This window comes from Merops nubicus, unplaced genomic scaffold (genome assembly GCF_000691845.1).
Source record: "Merops nubicus isolate BGI_N331 unplaced genomic scaffold, ASM69184v1 scaffold11223, whole genome shotgun sequence".
Classification (NCBI taxonomy): domain Eukaryota; kingdom Metazoa; phylum Chordata; class Aves; order Coraciiformes; family Meropidae; genus Merops; species Merops nubicus.
The window spans coordinates 38,403-57,920 of record NW_008598372.1 but is presented as its reverse complement, the minus strand read 5'-3'; the positions used below and the strand labels follow the sequence as shown (position 1 = coordinate 57,920).

Genomic DNA, 19,518 nt, shown 5'->3' with positions numbered 1-19,518 from the left:
GAGAAAGACCAAGCCACCATTTCATTTCACTTAGAAGGAGTTAATAGCGCTGCCTGGCGTCACTCACTCGGTGGAGAAATGGAAACAGGACTGAGGTTAGAGGCCGAAACATCGCCCTGAGTGCACAGCCAGGCATCCCTCCTGCAAGGGCTTTGATACAACACATTTATTTTGCTGTGTGGCAGTACTGCACAGCACACACACATTACCAGCCGTTTCAGAGCCCTGAGTCGTCATCCCTCCTGCCTTCCCTGAATTTTGGAATAGAGGAAGGACCACTGTCCTCTTCCCCATTTCACCTGCAAGGAAACAGGACAGGAAAAGTCCAAAACCACAGAGGCACTTGCTGATAGGACTGGAGATGAACCTCAGAAAGCCAGACTCCAAGTCCACCATTCTCATCATTAGGGTCTCCTTTCCCTGGTGCTGGGAGAGGAAGCCCTAGTGCCAGCTCTCCACAAGGTCTCCCTCCTCTAAAGAACTTTCCACATATCTGACCAGAAATCAGACTAAGGAGATGGCAAAAACAAATACAAAGCCTACTGGATTTTAAGAGGACTTACCACCTCTCTCTGAGCATCTGAGAAAGTTTTGGGGCATTCTAAGTAGGGCTATGATTCTTTTGAATGCTCTAAGACTGCTTAAGAAATAGCCAAGGAGATGCTTTTGCTTCCAGTGTACTCCCACTGGAATCTGAGTGGAATAAAAAAAGTACCCTGCCCTTCCTGACAGACAGTATCCTGCACCTCCTTTTCCTAAACCATGAAATGGCAGAGCTCTGGTACCCAGTCCACCTCTCAGCATCACAGAGAAAGCTAATGCTGTAACAGGCAAGGACAGTGCAACCTGTAGCATGAAACAAGACCCCAAAATAGCCCATGGAATAGACAGAAACAGTCAGAAAGACAGTGTGCCATGGAGAGCAGAAGGGAGGGCGGGAGCACTCAGGCCTCTCCCACCAGTTCATGTCAGTACGTGGAATGGTGCATCTGGCTCAGGAGAGCAATGACCAGCTTCCCCAGCTGAGACCCCTTCAGCCACAGGAAGAGTTCATACAAGTTGATCTGCCACAGGCTCAGGGCTTCTGCGAGTGAGATCTGGGCCCTCCTGTAAAGTGAGTGACTCTTGCTCCTCTGGTACCTAGAATGAGAGAAACAGCTTCATTAGATCCTGGAGGATGCAGCCTGTTGGGAAGGAGGCCTGTTCTACAACTTCAGCACAACTGACCCTCCTCAGGGGAGAGGAATGTCCCACATGTGGAGAATGACCAGCAACAGGGAACCCTGGGAGTAGGGATTTTCTCCAAGTAATGTTTCTGAGGAGCTGACAACTGCCTTCCCAGCATGAATCTGGCAGAAGAGACAGCCTGCTCCCTTCTGGACCTGGTTCCCTCCCCACTGTGTGTAGTGACCCTGGGCCACGGCATCCTCTGCTTCCATGCCCAACTTCACTTCAGCTAACAGGGACACGTGCACACTCCTACAGCCTTTCCTGTAGCACATTCGTAAGAGTCCAGCAATTCTGACACACTGGTTCCAGGAAAAGTAATTCTCCACCTTTTTTTTAGAAGCAGAGGTTAACTGGCCTTTGTAGGTCCCTCATCAGCCAGAGAAATAACTGTTACTTCTTCTGCAAGAAGGAGGACTCTGAGGCAGAAGTGCATTGACTCATAAGAGTCATAGATGGAAATCACTTGCATGACTCCCATTCCTGGCTTTTAAACATCAGCCTGATCTTCACAGTCAGCACTAGACCCTCAATCAGGCTGCAGAAACTGACAGCAGTGAACCTCCAGATCTTTCCTGCCCACAAATACTTCCCAGCGGTGATGCCTGTAATGGGCAGGAATACCCTTCCCTTCCTCTGGAGGGGTCAAACCTTAAAGTCTTACCCTAACGCCTCCAATTCCATCCCTGTGCCCAGCCCAAGGGTGACAGTGCTGTCCTCTGGTGAGGCTGACAGCTGTGAGAACAGCACAGAGAGAGGCTGAGATGTCTAATTGAGCAGGGCTAGGACCTAAGCAGATGTGCTAATGAGGGGGAGAGGTCCACAGCTAATAGTAAGAGGTTAGGAGGTCAAGGTAGGCCTTGTCAAGGCCCTGAGTTGGGGGGCTTTAACAAGCCTTAATGGCCCTGAGTAGCCTGGGACCTCCCCCAACCCTCTGCTCTTTGGCCCAGGACTTCCATTTAACCTCAGCCTGCACCTTCAGTCCCTGCCTGAGCTACCCCGGAAGAGTAACACTCCCCAGCTCATGCCCTACTGCGAAGCCCCTCGACCTAGACCTGAATTCACATACTGAGCTCTTGGCTTGACCTCTGCCCTGTGCTGTCACCACGGGTCTGCCCGACAACCACTGGACCTGATCTACAGATTGACTGCCTGGTTTGACCTTGGACTTGCCCTCTCACCATGACGCTGCATGATGATAGGGGCTTTACATTGGACCTCATCACCACCTTAGGGTCTGTCCTGCTTGCCTTGCTAAGCTACTGCAGGACTGCGCCCTGGCTGGTCTGCTGGCCCTGGGATCCTCCCCAGCTCTTGGCCCCCAGGGACAGCCAGCCCCAGGTGCTCCATGTCTGGCCTCTGGTGCCTGGAGAAGACACTCACGTGGAAACGGCTCTGATGCAGCAGCGAGACATGTTGAGGAAGGAGCTGGCACTGGCTCGTGTCTGCAGGGCTGACTCAATGCCCCGCAACAAGTCATTGGTCTTCAGCAGCAGCAGCATCTGCCGGGGGACGTTGTTGAGGAGCTGGGTGATCTGGGGTAGGTAAGCAGCGGCATTGGACCGGATCTCCACATCCTACAGCCAGCCAGGCCGTGTCAGGGAGAAAGGAGAGAGAAGCTGAGAATGCACAGGAAACCTCAGCCCAGATGCAGATGAGATTTGGCAGGAGGAGATGGTGTTTTTCCAGACCATGACTCTAGGCCAGAAGCTAAAGAGCTCTTTTCCCTTTTTTCCCACAGACACCTAGCTATCCCAAGCACTTACAGCACAGCCACAGCTCACTCTTGCCATATGCCACCTGCCCCTCAGTGAGATAAAGCTCTGTCCCTTTACTGGCAGGATTAACAGCCTCTCAGGAGAACAGGGCACTCATTGCTATCTCGGTTCTTGGCCCCAGGCAGCCCACAGCAACCATGTCTCATTACTGCCCTTGCAGCCTTATGAGTCTCACCTCGTCAGCCCCAAGGCTGGCAGAGCTGCAGGTAGCACAGGACTGCTCAGGAAGGTGGAGGCATGCTGCAAGGACAGCCAGGCTGCTCTTTGTCCTGCTGTCCCATGCAACCCATGGCTTTATGCTATACTGATGAAGCTGTTTCCAAGGGTCCTCTGTCCTCAACCAAACTCATCAGAGGTGAGAAATCACTACGCAGTTAAGCATCACGTTAACCCAGAAGATCAAAAACTGTCACCTGTCAAGAGAGCTCCCCCACCATTCCAGCAAATGTAGTGGTGTGGTGTGGAGCTGATCCCATATGCACACACCATGTCCCTACCTCTTCCTACAGAGGCCATGACATGCATCAGCAAATTTAAACAGAAGTCCCTGGAACACCTGAAATCTCTTGAATACAGCAGGACACATTAAAAGAGCAGTAAACAACTTCTTAGAGGATGGAGGCTCCTTTGTGGGGAAGGGAAAGGAGAGCTCTAAAACCTCTCCTCTGAAACGAGGGCTGGCTGGCCTATATTTCAAGATAGGGGATCTCACTCTCACTCTTTGTGAACTTCAGACTTATTACAAAGGAACAGATCTGCACAAATCGAGTGTGTGGGTCATGATGGTCAGAGAAGTACACAGCTAACACACCACCATAGCCGCTTTGCTGTTAACAAATAAATCTTTGGTGTCCTCCTGCCTCCACCACTTCTCAAGCACGCAAAGCTTCAGCAAGATGTTTCACTCTCCTAAATGTTAAATATTTGTTCCATAATTTGTTGGCAGGAATTCCTCCCTGATTATCTCTTATCCCTTATCCCAGCCAGCATCACTGCAGAGCCTACTTTATTTCCCACACATAGGTTTTCTTTTCTATTTATTTTCTTTTGATTTTTAGCTCAAACTGCTTGTCCATATCAGAAAACAACCACATGATCTGTCATCGGAACTGTCATTTTCTGTCAAGGGCGAAGCCTGTGCGCAGAGGAAGAAATGAACTATGCCACAGGACCTGAGAAAAGCCCCTTGGCTGCAGTCGCCGAGCCTGCTGCAGGATGCAGCGAAACACAATCATACAACCAGAATAGATGAGGCTAGAAGCCACCCAGGCCTTGGCTTAAGGCAGGAACAACTACACCTATGGCAATCCTCACACATTTGCCTAGCATGCTCCTAAAATTCCAGTGATGTGATTCAAAGCCTCCTCAGACCACCTGCACCAGCATCTCATTGGCCTTGCCATTAGATCTGACTATTCTCATGTTTAACTCCTATCTCCTTACCCAAATTTAAACCCAGTACTTCTTGTTCTGTTTGCAGCAGTCTTTAACAGATTAGAAAATCACTACAACTCTTCTTGATCCATGCTTTTCTACACTTTTTCTGCCCTAATTTGCTGAGACTTACCTTATGGGTTCCATCTGCTTGCTTGGCCACTCAACCTTGTAGCTTCCTATTGGACTTGCCCCTTTTTCATCCAACCTTTCTCAAGATGCAGTGCCCCAGACTGGACACAGCACTGCAAGTCAGATTTTGTACTCCCACATCAACACATCCTCAAGCAAACTCTCTGAAGCTTTGTGCTGATGGTACCTGCCTACAACAGCCCTTGGCTCTTGCCACTGATACAATCTTTCAAATTCACCTCTAAACTGAGGGCAAGCAGCAGCTCATTTCCTAATGCCACAGCAAATCTGCTCATCTCCCCATTATCTGCTGCAGGATTATCCAGTTTCAGCATTAATTGTGTCATGTAGGCAAAGACAACAGAGCTAGCTCCACACACGCAATTCAATGCAATGACAAAACTCATTAGCCCACCCAAGCCGCCACGTGGCTGCAGGTACACCTCTGGCATAACCTTCACAAGCCAGTTCAGGATAAACATTGCTTATTAGATCAGATTCAACACTGGCCTGGTAGTATTGCAGCCAGATCCATGTCCATTCGCTTTGGTGCCCCTGAATTTTTTTCTGGAGCTACCAGCTCCAGAACTCACCAGATCAAGCACAGATTTCCTAGGCAGTCACTATATTATTTCTGATATGCAGAAAATTAACTCACATAGGAAGCAAACAAATTACTGGGTGGGGGGTCCATTACCCAAGGTATCCGACCAGCTCATTGCCATGGATATTGGAAAACCAGTGTAACGAATTCTGCCACATCCATCAAAATGAAATGCCAACCCAAAGGAATTTCCAAAAGACAATTTCATGGGACAATATTATAATGCTACTTAAATTAATTTCATCCTCTCTATTACAAATGTACACAGATAAAAACAAACCACGGGATACAACATTTCATCACATACAGACACTAGTCCCTTGGCTGAAATCACATCACCCTATGATCATCCCTAAAACAGCACAGTTGGCAGTGGATGCTACTATTCTTAAGGCAGTGTGAGTGTGTCAGGAGTGCACAGAGGATCCCAGTATGTGTGGATAGGAAAGGGTGGAGAATGTTAAGTGGCAATTTCCTAGATTGAGTTGACAGGATCTGCAGTTAAGCAACCTTGACTCCAAGTTAATAGGGTTTCTGATTGGGTGGTAATTTCCAAGGGTTTTTAGGAGTTTGTATCAGTGCTGATAGTCATTTACATGAATAGTGATAATGCATTATCCTTCTCATGTCTTCTCACCAAACCTTTATGTCTCCTCTGCCTTAACCTATCCTCCTTGACGGTTCCCTGCATAGCTGCATTCAACAGTTTTTTAAGAAAAGGCTGATCTACAAGTGTTTCCCCTGACAGAACTGGTGAACACTTAGCCATTAAAATATTATACAAAATTTAAGCAGCCCACGACAAGTGAAACTGGGAACTGAAGTTCCGTTCCTATAAAACACACTGCAGGAGGAGTCCTGGCTTTTTCCAGCACAGCTCTCCATGCAGAACTTGCTGTAGAGCTGTCAGGGGCTGCCCAGCATCGCTGCAACACGAGCAGTACAAGTGGTTACAGCAAAGGCAGGCATGGAGGGGAAGGAAGGGGACAGGGGACCTACCTCGCTGGCCGTGACTGGCGAGCGGTCAATGCCCCTGTTGACAGACTCCCAGGACCTGGCAGTCAGCATGCAGGCGAAGAGAGGGTACAGGTCCCCTGCCCCGAGCCGCCGGCTGTACTTCTGCACCCGCTTCATGTCAGCCTTGATGAGGGCCTGCCAAAGGCGGCAATAGTCCATGCGGAATGACTCACTCAGCACCTGAGGAGGGAGACATGGCCCCCAGAAGTCCAGGGAGAACAGGAAATTGGGGAGAGAAAGCCTTGTGCCCCTTAGCTGTGCCCTATCCCCCATTTCAGAGCCAGGAAATATCCTTGGAGGGTATGGGAGTACCAGGAAATATGTATTCATAGGGGCTTAGGGGGAAAGGCTGCAGCTGGGTCTTCTCTTTCAGCCTGAGGCACACAGGCAGCCTTGCTAAGGCCCTGGAAGCCCCCCATAGCTACGTACCTGGTAAAGCCCATGGTCCAGGAGGATGATGTGGGCCTTGCCAGAGACTGGACATTTCTTCACTAGGACGTTGCCTGGGTGTGGGTCACAGTGCACAAAACCATTCACAAAGATCATTTCACTGTAGAGCTTCCCCAGGTTGCGAGAGATCTGTGAGGAAACAGGAGACGGTTTCACAGTGCTACCCACAGCATCACGGGTGCCTTCAGGGAGGGGAGCAGCCCTCCACGTGCCAACACTGCAGGGACTGATGGTCTAGTATGTCCCGATGTCCTCATGCAGAGCTCTTGAAGCTCCTCACGCTGACAAAGGCACAGAGTGGCTGCTGGCATCTACTGTGGGGTGACCCAGGGCATTCAGGGAATGATCCACACAGGCAGCATCAGGAAGGTGTTTGTGGGGTCAAGGCTTATTAAAGGACACTTGGCTGGCATACAAAAGAGAAAATATCCGTGGGTAGGAATGGGAGTTTCTGTTAATGAGGGCAACGAGACATCAGAGAAGAGCCACGAAGCCTTCACATGGAAGGCATAAGAAGAGCTCCTGGGGTGGATGTGAGACCACTTGAAGGAAGACTCAGGTGTTCACCTTTATGGATGGCAGCAGGACCTGGAGAAGAGATGGCAGGAGACAGCCTGTCCACCTGCTTACTAGAACAAACACTGGTCCCTTCTCCCCTCCCTCCATAACACTGTCACCCGTTTTCCTCCTTCCTTTCCTCCGATCCATTCCAGTCTGATTTGTAATGTCTGTGAACATGAAGCAGCACAGAAAGGCTGTTTAAATCATTCTGTCACTGCTGTGTCCCCCCGTGCTGCTGCTCCATATCATCAAGAGATGTTATTAAAATTAAAGACCTCCTAGGAGCGAGCAAACATCCTCAGGGCCTGGGATCAGTCCCTCACCATGCAGGAACACAGCAGCCTCGCCCTGACATCCCACCACCGGCCCTCCTGCCATCAGAGCATGCAACAGTGCTCCACAGTAGGGTGCTGAACAAGCAATTAAAAGACAATCACTAAAAATGATTCCAAGCATGTCCCCAGGCATGCAGTGTAAGCAGCAAACAGGCAGCTGGCCCCACAATCAGAGGTGGTAGAAGAGGTAACAGGGATACCAACGCTCGTTGGGATACAGGGATACAGCTCGTCCTGCAGAAAACCAGACAGCCAGGAAAGGGCTTGCTTTTGCCAACACTGAAATGCAGCCACCTCTGTGAAGTGCATTTGGTACGAAAGTGCTCAAGTAACTACAAACAAGGAGAAAGAATGGGAATCCTCCCTGGAGCACACCGACAGAGACAGTGGTAGGACCAGGTGGGACAGCTCTCCGTCCCTCAAGTGGAGCTGGAGCCACTCCTAAGTGATGGACCTGCTGCCCGGTGCCAAATCCCCCTCACAGGTGGCAGAGCACAGCCCTGCGCACTCCTGGAGTGCAGCTCCCCTAATGCCTCACAGGGCTGCTTTAAGTACTGGCTGAGGTGAACGATGTTTCCCTTCTGAATGACCACCAGAGATCACTGGAGTGACCCTTATAGGTCTCCCAGATCAATGAGCTCTAAAATTGGACAGGACCAAGTGCTGTGACCTCTTAGCAGAGCTGAGCTTGCTGACAGTCCAAGGACGTGCCAGATAGTCTGTTTTAAGCCAGTCACTCATTCACAGGGCCTCCCAGGGCCCTGCACACCAGGAGGAATGGACTTGGACATCACAACTGATCATAGCATCAGGCACAATACTTGTGTAGACACTGAGTGAACCCCATTTTGCCCTCTTGGACTCAGTTGTCTGCCCTACAGGCTCCTGGAAGAGGAAAGAATTATTGAAAATTAGGACCTGGGGGCAATCTGGGGCACATGATGCCCCACTCCCATTAAACAAACCCAGACAAAGGCTAGCAGTTCTGCAAACCTGTTAGCTGGTTATGGGTAAAGCCTGGAGAGCTGTTAATTTGGGACACTGGAATATGTCCTGCTTCAAAGACAGCAGATTCTCCTTCTGTGCTGCAGTAATGGCACAGGTTGAGAAAGTCAACCAGTGGAACAAGTTGCCCAAAGAGACTGTGCAATCTCCATCCTTGGAGGTTTTAAAGACCTAACTGGTTAACAACCTGAGTAAGCCAGTTTGACCTCGTAGCTGACCCTGCCTTACCAGGAGGTTTGATAGGAGACCTCCTGAGGTCCTTTCCAACCTCAAATATCCTAGGATCCTACCAAAGCACCTCTCACCAGGTTATCCATGCCATCCTCATAACAGTTTCTTATGGTATGGCTGTAGATTCAAGGTGCAGGGAAGGTCTCCCCTCCTGAGCCACTGCCTTCAGAAAGGTTACCAAACAGATCTGTGGTCACAGCCTTCTGCAGCCCACGATGCAACACATAAATAGTTCAGGGTCCCCCAGCATTGTTCTGCTGCACATTGTAAAAAAAAATAATAATCACCCTTGGAATCCTGCGTTCACTTCCAGACACCTCATTAACAGAGAGATGCAGACTACACCAAGCGAGTTCAGAGAAAACAAATACATGAGCAGGATGCAGGAGATATTTACTTGGGAAAAAGATTTAAAAAGCTGAAGATTCTGAAGTTGGTTAAGGAATGGCAGAGGACAGACAGTCTACTGATGTTAGAAGGTCTGGAGAGCAAGGAAGCAGAAGCACTTACAGCACCAGATGTGCTACAAGAAATGCAAATAGGCAGAAGGGGCTGTAATTAAGAATGGTATAATTTAGGCATAGCACGCAAGAAAAAAACTGTGCTAGTCAGCAAGCAGGGCTGACCTTGGTATGTCAGGATGACACCAGACACTGGCTCTGGCCAGAGGCAGGTCCTTTTCTATTGCCAGAACGTGCGTTACTGCCTAAAAAGTTCAATTTGCCTGTCCGTGCTGCAGCAGAGCATGCCAAGCGAGCCTGTGGCCCACCTGTCAATGCAAAGAGCAACCTGCTGTTGCCACATTACGTGACATGACCACAACGCTCTTGTCAGGCAAATTGCACTTTTTCAGCCCAATGTTTTCCTTCTGAGAAAACTGTAGCTGAGGAATATGCAGACTGCAGGCAACAAATGGAAAATCAGTAGCCTGGGCAAAACTGGTGGAGTGACAGATATACCAGCCAGACCGGAGTAACTCTTCACTAAACTAGGCACACGAAGTTCATTTTATGTACTCAAGGCAAGGACGCCACATGTCACAAACTATCCAATGTGAGTTACAAGCCAATACAGAAAAAATTAAGAATGCAGTGCAGACATTAGGGATTGTTATTGTACAGTCTCACACAGTCTCTCTATAAATTGGTCAAGTTCACTGGAATTAAGTAAGATAGAAAGCATGACTTCAGAGGCTGTTCCAAAAATTCACTCTTTAGATGGTCAAAACCTTTGCCCTAAATCCCAGACTAGTTCTAACAATGTCCAGTTTAAATAATTTCCTTAGCTAACATAACACTAGAGTTTAACTAGTTTCTTAACTTCACCAGTCTTTACTACTCCAACATGTTCAGCAGTAAGATAATTATCACCACAAATACAGAATAAACATTGCCCCATTGCTATAAGATGCTCTTCTATCTGATGTGTTCTGGGAGTCAACCTCCCTTTTATGCAGTCACACCACATTTGAAACACACACTTATCCCATGATCGACTAATAACCCAAAGCTAATTCTTATATGTCACTTCCCTCTCATAAACTCCCAGTACATTTAAGAAGCTCTTCTTATTAGTTTTTAAGTGCATGGCTTTTCACTTGGTATTGCTAATTTTTATCTCTTTCTATCATTTCAGTCCTCAAGGACACCAACTGCTACTGCTACTCTGGTGGTCCCCTACAAAGACAGAACCCTCCCACTTGGTGTCATCAACAACCTTCTTAACACAGCTTCGTTTGTGTCAAGGTCACCACTGAATTTATTAAATAAGACCAGTTTGAAGAGCAAATCTCACAAAATTCCACTATGGTAATTTCTCTCCACAATTGCCCCTACCAGTTTCTTACCTACTTTGCAATTTCCCTCTTAATCCCCACCTTTTCTAGTTAACCAACTCATATCCCATGTACCTAATGTTTTACTAAGTACACTTACTGCATTTCTGTCATCTAATTCAAAGGATCCCGAGCTGTAGTGCAGGTAGCAGCAGTGATATATTTCTCCTTGCATATGTAAACAGATGCAAACTGTTGCTGCCACCAGCTTTGAAAGCCTAGACAACCTGTTACCTTCACATGATCCACTAGGAGCTACTTTTGATGACCCCATATTACACTCCCTTGCATGCAGCCCCATAGCAGCGAGCTCCTGGACACACACTAGTCCCTGCATGCAGCTCTCACCTTAACAAATCGGCACACAGATGACAGAGCACCCTGACAATAACAAAACACTGCAAGTCCATCACAAATTAACATCTTTACAAGCAGTAAGAAACTTCTCAGAAAGGAAAGAATTTGTGCAAATTTGAGCCCATGAATACTCCTCCAGCAAAAAACCACACATATCATGTTCACGAGTAGCTGCAATGTAACTAACCAGCCTGAGTTATCCAGGGAATGTCACTGATACTCTGCTGGCCCGTGAGCAAGCTGGAGTGGTCCTGGCTCATGCCTCCAACTTTCATGAAGCCGAAAGGCAAAGAAAAAAATCCTGTAATATGGTCCTGTAGAACTGATCTCACTACCTGCCCCTGATAAGACCCAGATGAAACTGCCTGATAGGGCATCATCCCTTCCTGTCCCACCTCCATCTGTGACTGTCTCTTTAGATCAGGAGCAGATACTAGTCTGTGGCCTTAATTTGGCTGTAATATTTGCCAATTATTTTAAGAGATGGCGACACTAACTTCTATTGATCTTATTAAAAGTAAAGGTCATTGTGCAGCTCATTTCTCAGGGCTCAATATTACCTCCTCAGGCCAAAATAATAGCATTGATTTTGGAACCTTAATCGAAGGTTAATTGGATTGAAGAGTGCATTGTTTTTGCTTTCTTTTGTTGTTATTACAGCCATCATCTAAGGGCTTGCTTAATCCTACTAGGGCAATCCTGCCCAATTAAACTGGTGTCAAATTAGCAAAGGGTGTGGATGGAGAATAGCCACAATGTGAAGCTGCTCTGTGTCTCTGCTCTGAAACAACTCTTGTCCATAGCAGATTAGGATGGTCACACACAAGAGATGAGATTTCACACTCTGCCATCTGTGATCCAGTTGTGAGGATCAAAACACAGTGCTCTGTAATGCAGTGCTACCGCTATGCACTGATCTAGCATGACAGCAAGGTGATGTCTGGACATGCATGATGTCATTAAAACACAGGAATAGTTTTTAGAACTCCTGGAGTGTCCTCTTAGCATATCCCACACTCTCTGTTGGGGACCGAGGAAATTATTTTCCTGCTCAATGCCACATCTTCCATGGCATTTAAGTGGGGAGAAATATTCTGACTCATCCACCTAGGGAACAGAGGGACTAACTTGATACGTTTCTATGGATTCTCAAAAGGATAGAGGTAGAGAAGACTATTCATTGTTTATTTAACCACTTCTTGCATCTCTGTCCAACCCAAAATGGCCATGGAGATCATTTTCCCTTGGCTTTAAATGTAGTTGTATTACCTTGGATTCAATGTAAAGCATCCTGTTGAGACTTGAGCAATTGCCTGACACCAATACTTGAGACTAACTTTCAGTAAGAAATGAGTTTGTGTGTAATTTAACTCTGTTACCTGGCGTCTTTGCACAGTTCAAAAGCTGGAAATGCTGAAGGTCACTACTCTTGCTTATTAGTGCCTTGTGAATTTTCATTAAGTTTCAGACAAGAGAAAATGTAGGAGAAACCTCTCCCCAGACTAAATCAGCAGGCACAAAGAGCAAGAATAGCCATTTTCCCCAGAAACAGTGTTCTTCTCCACACTCTATTTCATCTCTACACTTGAGTGTTGTAAGCACGAATGCTTGAGACATGAGAGGCTTCCACACTTGCGCTGACAAAGGGATCCAACCCTGGGAAGTCCCATTTAAATTTTAACAGCTACAAGTCAGCAGCTCCTGACTCTTGGCAGAAGGGTAAATCCCACACTGAAAGCATATTTCAAGTTGCAAAGCTGTCAACCACAAGAAGGTAGCTGGACCCTTTATCAAGCTAAGAAATATTGTTCCAATGCAGAACCCATTTAGTAACAGAAGGAAGCAAAAAGCCACAGTAGGATGGGGTGACAGATGGCAATAATAGCAGACAATAGCTCATTTTAAGTACCTGAGCCATTTGCTTTCCCTTCTCAGTTGGACAAAACACTTTCCTGACTTCTGAATCATCCATGGCTCACGACCAGGCTCTTAGTGAGCTCAAGTCCATGGCATCGTTTCCCTTCCCTGAGTGAAGTCCAAGCCAGGGCAATGGCTACCTGAGCTGGCTGGTTAGTTGGAGGCAATACAGCACATGCCATAGGTGCACAGCTCCCACAGCCTGCTGATCCAGCAGCCTCTGTGGAGACAGGCAGAGCACCCACAAGAAGGGACAGGGAGGACCCAGGCAGCAGATCAGAGATAATGTTAAGATTTATATACAGACAAGGTCTCTCTAAATGAATCACGGCAGAATCAGAATGGGCACAAAAGGAGCATTTGTGTCATTTTGGGGTCTTCTTTAAAAGTCCATGTTCTAAGTAGCCTTGCTATCCTTCCTTCCTTCCTGCATATAATATGCTAGAAACATCCTGAGAGCCCCTCTGACTATCTGATCTCCTTTCCCAGCTCTACACACCTTTTCCAAATGTATCTTCCCAATCAAGTCTGTAAATGCTCTTGTGTCTTGAAACAGGAACAGTCCAGTTTGCAGGTATCCCCCTCAACCCTGCTGTGATCTGGTCTTCCCTCAAGATTTATGCCAGCTCATTTCTTGATAACTCGCCTCTCCAAGCTTCCCTCCCACTGTCAATATCCTAGCTGCGTGCTCATCCTCAGCTACACTTGCACATGAGTAAGTGACTGTTCCACAGGCAGATATTTCAGTGTTTGCACTTGTCTTTAGAAATCAAAGCCTTCTCTGATTAAATGCCATTACAATCCAGCGCTTGGACGGATCCAGAGAGATTAATGTGCTTTTGGGCAGCTTTAATGATAATCCTGCTACAGACGGTATTAAGTAAATGTCAGTAACCTGGTTTGAAGGGAGCTTTCACCTCAGGGATCCTTTCCATTTAGAGGAGAGAGGCTCAGCTTGCTTTTCAAGGCTGCATTGTCACACAAAAGAAATCCTGCTTAGTGAAGACTCTTCTTCCTCCACCCAGTAAAATAAAATGGAGTAAGATGATAGAGGCATTGATAGATAAATAGACTCAGGTCATTTATAGGGAAAAAATGCATCTCTTGAAAGCCAAAACTGCATATTATAAACCATGCCACAGTTTTGAAACCTTGGTTGTTACCCCCTCCTCATGCTCCCTTCAGTGTTTTTGCTTACCTCACCACCATGCCATGCAGTTCTTTACCTAGGGCATCAACAGCAGTAGCTGACACTGGACCTTGGTCATATTCGTCCCCATCTGTTGCACCTTGCCGGAGGAGAAGTCTGGAGTGTGCACTGCTCATACCTCATCTTACTGTGGTCATAATAACAGACCTAGTTCCCCATCACATGATTCTGGTATTCCCTTCTCCCTACTGATGCTTTATTGGCAATCAGTAAAGTTAATCATTAATTCTGGGTGGTGGGGAGAAAAAAGGAAGAAAGAACAGCTCAGCCCAGGCACCGAAAGAGTTTGCAGAAACTCAGAACTACCAGTGAGCTGAGCAACATCCTACACCTAAAAGATTGGCAGGAACCTCTGAGGCTTATGCTTTGTAGTAGTAGAAGTCTGTTGACAACTTTTTAAAAATTACACCTTCGTCATTGTTTAGAGATCAGTTCAGAATCAGCAAAATATGTGGTTTCAGTGCTACATGGAACCTATTGTGCCAAGACGTCACAAAACGATCTTCCCACAGGCACAGATGAACAAAAAAAAGAGCTGAATTTTCACCCCAAATCTCTCCTGTCTCAAGAAAAAGCCTCTGCAAGTTATAAAAACTGGAAAGAGCTGCTTCTCTACTTTACTTTGGCACATTCTTGCACCAAAATATCCCAATGAAAGGCTGAAGTCATTGAATTTTCCACCTTGACTAGCTAGAAAAAGCTATAGAAGATGGTAAAGGATGTTTTTCCCTGAGCTTCACTAGACAACTTTGCTATCTCCAGCAGTTTCAGAAAATTCAAAGAAGCCACCAAAGTCCCAGGCAGCTACACTATGCTAGCTATCTTGATCTCAGAAGGTATCTGCTGTCCAAGAACTGTGAGGAAGCCCTGCTCAAAATCTAAATGTACATATTGCTCAAGAGTTCTGCTAATGCATCAAAACAAGCCTATTTCCAGACTTGAGGAATATCCACTGTTGTATCCGAGTGCCGTGGGCTACATTTGACCTTTGCCTTTATAGCAGAAGAAAAGGATAGGATAAACTCATCCAAAGAACTGACTCCATTTCTTTTGACCAACTGACTTGTCCGGGTGAATGGAGCCGACTGCATGTGCTCTTGACAGAAAAGTCCATGAGTTACCGTGTTCTCAGGAGGCACATTATGGTGCTCTTTGCAGACCAGCTGCAGCATTGAGGCACTTACCTTGGTAAATACAAAGAACACCACCACACAAAACTTACACTTCAATACAAAATAGACACCAAGAAGGTATTGTGTCTACCTCTGATCAGCTGACAACGACTTTTGTGATGCCCTGATGAGATGGAGGAGGAAAATCAAAGACACAAATGCTTCAAATCTTTCCTGATAGAGTCATGAAAGGAGAGAGACTGCACTATCTACGCGTGAGGTTGTATTCATTTAAGAAATCCTTTGAATGAAAATGGACCAGACATCTTGCAGAGAAGAGAGCATCATTCACTGTTACCCCTTGTCCTTGGCTTGTTTATCACAGTTACAATGGAATGACAGTCTCAAAATCTACTTTAACATTAGACCTTCCTTCCCTGTATTTCAGTGGAGATACACATGAAAAGGTGCCTGCCATTCTGCCTACAAAGGTTACAAGAAAATATCTCATTGACTTCTGCAAGGTGCAAAACCAGAGGAAGAGGTGAAGAGAAACAGGCAGGTTACTGAGACCTCCACCTGTAATTTGGCTGAGCATTTTAGGCAGAGAAAAAGCTGCATGCTGACTTGGGGAGAGAGCTGAAAACATACAGTAAATGTTCTCTCCCTTTGTTGGCCATACCAAACTCACATTTCCCCTCCACTGAGAGGTCTTTGGCATGTCTCTAACTGATGCCCCATGAACTCTGCCATGGAGAGAAAGGGAGCAGACAAGGAAGAGCAGAGAGAGAGGAAGAGTTCAAATTTCAGAGGTAAGTGGATGGACAGATTAAGTACAATTGATTTTATGCCGTAGCTCTTTGATAGCCAGTCAACCAAGTGCAGCTTTGAGGCTCATTGATAGGGAACAAAGGAAAAAGCAAGCAGCAGTGCCTCGATCAGCACTCACTGACTGGGAGGAGTGGCTTGACACGCTGTCCAATGGCTGAAAACCCTTTTCCCTGCCATCTTCTCAGTCCCTCTGGGAAGCAATACCATACTTTCCTCAAGAATCTCTCAGCTACAGAGCATCCAAAGTGCTCTCCTGACTTTTGACACACATACAAACTGTAGCACTTAGTGGCGAAATGTAGCCTCCCTGTAGGGATGAAATCTGGCAGCTGTTTAATGAAGGACTGCAAAGCTACACGATAATGTAGGACCAGGAAGCAAAGAAGAAAACTGTTGCATCCAGAAGAAAAAAGAAAGATCTTGGGAAGCAAAAGAAAACAACCTATGTCAGAATATTATGCAAAGCACAATGGCTGAGGCTCCAGCACTCTAAAAACTGTGACCATACAAGACCTACGGTTTACAACTCCTGCATAAGCTGATAGCTGTTGGGATATAAAAGTTGCATTCCATGCATTTGTCCAGGAGAAAGTTAACGCAGAAGAAAGAGAGGGAAAGAAGAGAGACAGAAAGAATCAGAAGCTGAAGTTGTTCCTTTAGGATAACAGGAATTGCCACCTTAGCACAAACCATGTATGTATGTAATATGAGACTATGGTCATCTTTCACTGTCTGCCTCCTTGAAGATCTCTCTAGCTGTGCAGTCTATAGCAAAGTGTTCCCCAAAGGGGCTTGTACTCTTCCCAGAAAGCACAAGAACCAAGATGTCTCAGATTGATTGCTCTGTTCACATCTGTATGTGCTCCCTTTTCTGCCCTGTTCTGTCCTGTCAGCTTCGATTTTGCAGCAACTTCAGCTGATGTAACATCAACTTGGCATTGCTCAACGTGCCAAATCCAGAGATGGCCGAGAAACTACCTCATTGACATTGATGCCATTCCTCTCCATGTAGGCCCTGTCGTTCACCTGTCCCCCTTCCATAAACTCCATGAGAAGGACACGTCTTGTTGAGAGCTCCCAGTAGATCCTGGGGACCTGAAACAAGAACAGTTGAGTTCGGTAAGAAAACAAGCTGGGAAAGCAAGGAGAATATATCACACACAACCCAGAAAAGGTGTAAAAATTGAAAAGGCTGAAGTGAGGACTTCTTTTTTTCCTGAACAAAAGGGAGGTGAATCCATCTACCAGCCTCTTCCCCAGGACACCAGTCACATATGCAAAGTCAACACTCCAATTCATCAGCAGCAGGATCTGTCCTCATGCAACATTTCTGGCCACACTCTACCACTCTACAAGATTTTGACCACGTCCCACTGATGTCCGAGAGCTTTCTTATCTGCACTGCAGCTCCTCTAGCTGGTCTGTTTAACTAGTACCTATTGCAAGTTTCTGAATCATACACTGGGCTCCTTGAGAAGGGAACTGCATCTCTACTATACACAGGGTCCACTTACTCTAAAAATGATAAGCCATCGTCATAAATTGCATCTCTGCAGTGCCCCTTGGAACACAAATGCCTTTGAGCTGACAAACCTGGCATAACTAGGCCATCTGCAATTGAACTGGGAGAAAAATCAAGTGTCACAAATAAGGGGCTTGTCATAGAAACCCTGGGAGACCCTTAACTATCTTATTGCCAACATGACACAGTAACAAGTGTAAAATGTCAAAGCACTTTTCATTCAATCTACAGTAAATCAAGCTGAGTGAGGTTCCAGTAAGAGGCCTGGTGTCACCCAGGGAGGCAGTGACGCAGGCATCGCTCAGCCTGCCGCCCCTGTTCCAGCCTGTCTCTCCAGCCAAATTCTTTCCATGCTGAAGTCCCTACTGTCAAGAGTCCTTTTGCTAAAGTTCTTTTTGGATGTTTCTCACATCACTGAGCTGAACAGTCTCTCAAGCTGTGCAGATATGCCTTTGCACATGGGTGAAGCCACACAGGTACATTTTACCTAAGATCTCCAAGGGAGTTCCACCCATTCCCATTACTGTGCCCCAGAACAGAGATACACATTTTAGAACCTGTAAAGAGAGTGCCAGCTGTGCAGCACCTGTCTGACTCGGATGTGGACTCAGGACTCCCACACAGTAAGGGTCCAGCACTGTGGGGCAGGACAGGAAGAGGTAAGAGGTATTGTCCACCTAGTGTGATCCAAGCCAGAGGAACCAGCCAGGCCACTGTAGCTCATTGTAGCTCCTGAAGAGGCAGCATTTGTTTTATACTCTGCTTGTTACTGACAGTGTCACAAACTATCTTTCTCCACCACTCTTCCTGTTCTAGAAAGGTCACTTTCCCAATGTTTTCCACTTCTACCTCACCATGCCTGTGTCCCTTTAGATCAAAGATTCCTTTGCTGAGCTATTCCAATGTCCCTCAGACCCATCATTCAAAACTCCTGGCATACTTTGCATGTTAACCTTGTGTAGACTTTGATGCCAGAGATCACTGTGGGCAAGGGGGATTCAGTTATTCGCAGCCTTCAAGATTATCTGGATGTCCATTCTCTGTGGTTAGATTGGTGAGAAAGCAAATCAACTCCAAAACAGGGAGCTCTCCAAACCATCTAGCTCACTGATCCCTGCTGCCTTAGATCATTTCAGATGACACTCATTCTTGTGTCAAGATTTACAGGGGCAAGTCTGTGGGCTTGCAAAGCACTACCCATGCTCTCAGAGATGCCTCTCTCACTCACAGCCAAATTCTTCAGTTTTTTTTTTTTTAATTACTCAGAGATGTTTGGCTGTAATGCTAGTGCATGGAAACAATTTATCTCTGGCTTTAAAAGCTCAAACAAGGTTCATAGCACAAAATCTACGTCTCAGTTTTCTAGGGTGTTTAGGAAAATTAATGATAGAGGAGCCCAATTCTTATGTTGCCTTTGGGTGATGAACACGTCTCTGAATTGGCAGGTCAGACAGGAGGATCAATTATTTAGCCATCTCAAGCCATTTGTTACTGTTACATATATTGATGCCATGATAGCTCCTTAACCCAACAAGGAGGTGACTGGCTGTCTCCATGGGGATTTACTTCACAGTATCCTAGTTACAGCTGCAACAGATACAGCTTCCCAAGGTGCATCACTTCAGATAAGTGCCCACTCAGCAAAACCATTGGCCTTTGGTCTTCTATAGCCCTGGTGTCTTTTAGCTCTGTGTCTATGGGAAGATTAGTGCTATCACTGGGCTCCAAGAGGACTGCCCCAAAACTCGAGTCAGATGACAAGTAATTACAGTCCTTGCATAGAGGAAGCAAGCTAAAAACAGAGGCATCAGCCTGTAATCTAACAAAAACTCACCTCATTTCAGACGTCTGACACTTACATCTTGGGACTTCTGCATGAATAGTAGGTGAAAACCTTTTTTTGACATGTGTATGCAGGAGGATCCAAAGGAAGGTGTGTTTTTTTGCTGCCTTTGTGTGTG

The 19,518-nt window shown here is 46.5% G+C and overlaps 1 protein-coding gene across 1 annotated transcript in view; it reads right to left on the bottom strand.

The window, feature by feature from the left end:
- Nucleotides 1-876: 876 nt before the first annotated feature.
- ADCK1 (aarF domain containing kinase 1) overlaps nt 877-19,518 on the bottom strand; it is a gene marked incomplete at its 5' end in the record, with an annotated part of 51,368 nt that continues 32,726 nt past the window's right edge. Inside the window, 5 exons of the mRNA XM_008937030.1 lie at nt 877-1,140; nt 2,611-2,804; nt 6,175-6,372; nt 6,622-6,771; nt 17,014-17,130. Of these exons, the coding sequence (XP_008935278.1) occupies nt 969-1,140; nt 2,611-2,804; nt 6,175-6,372; nt 6,622-6,771; nt 17,014-17,130 (831 nt within the window). The remainder of the gene's footprint in view (nt 1,141-2,610; nt 2,805-6,174; nt 6,373-6,621; nt 6,772-17,013; nt 17,131-19,518) is intronic.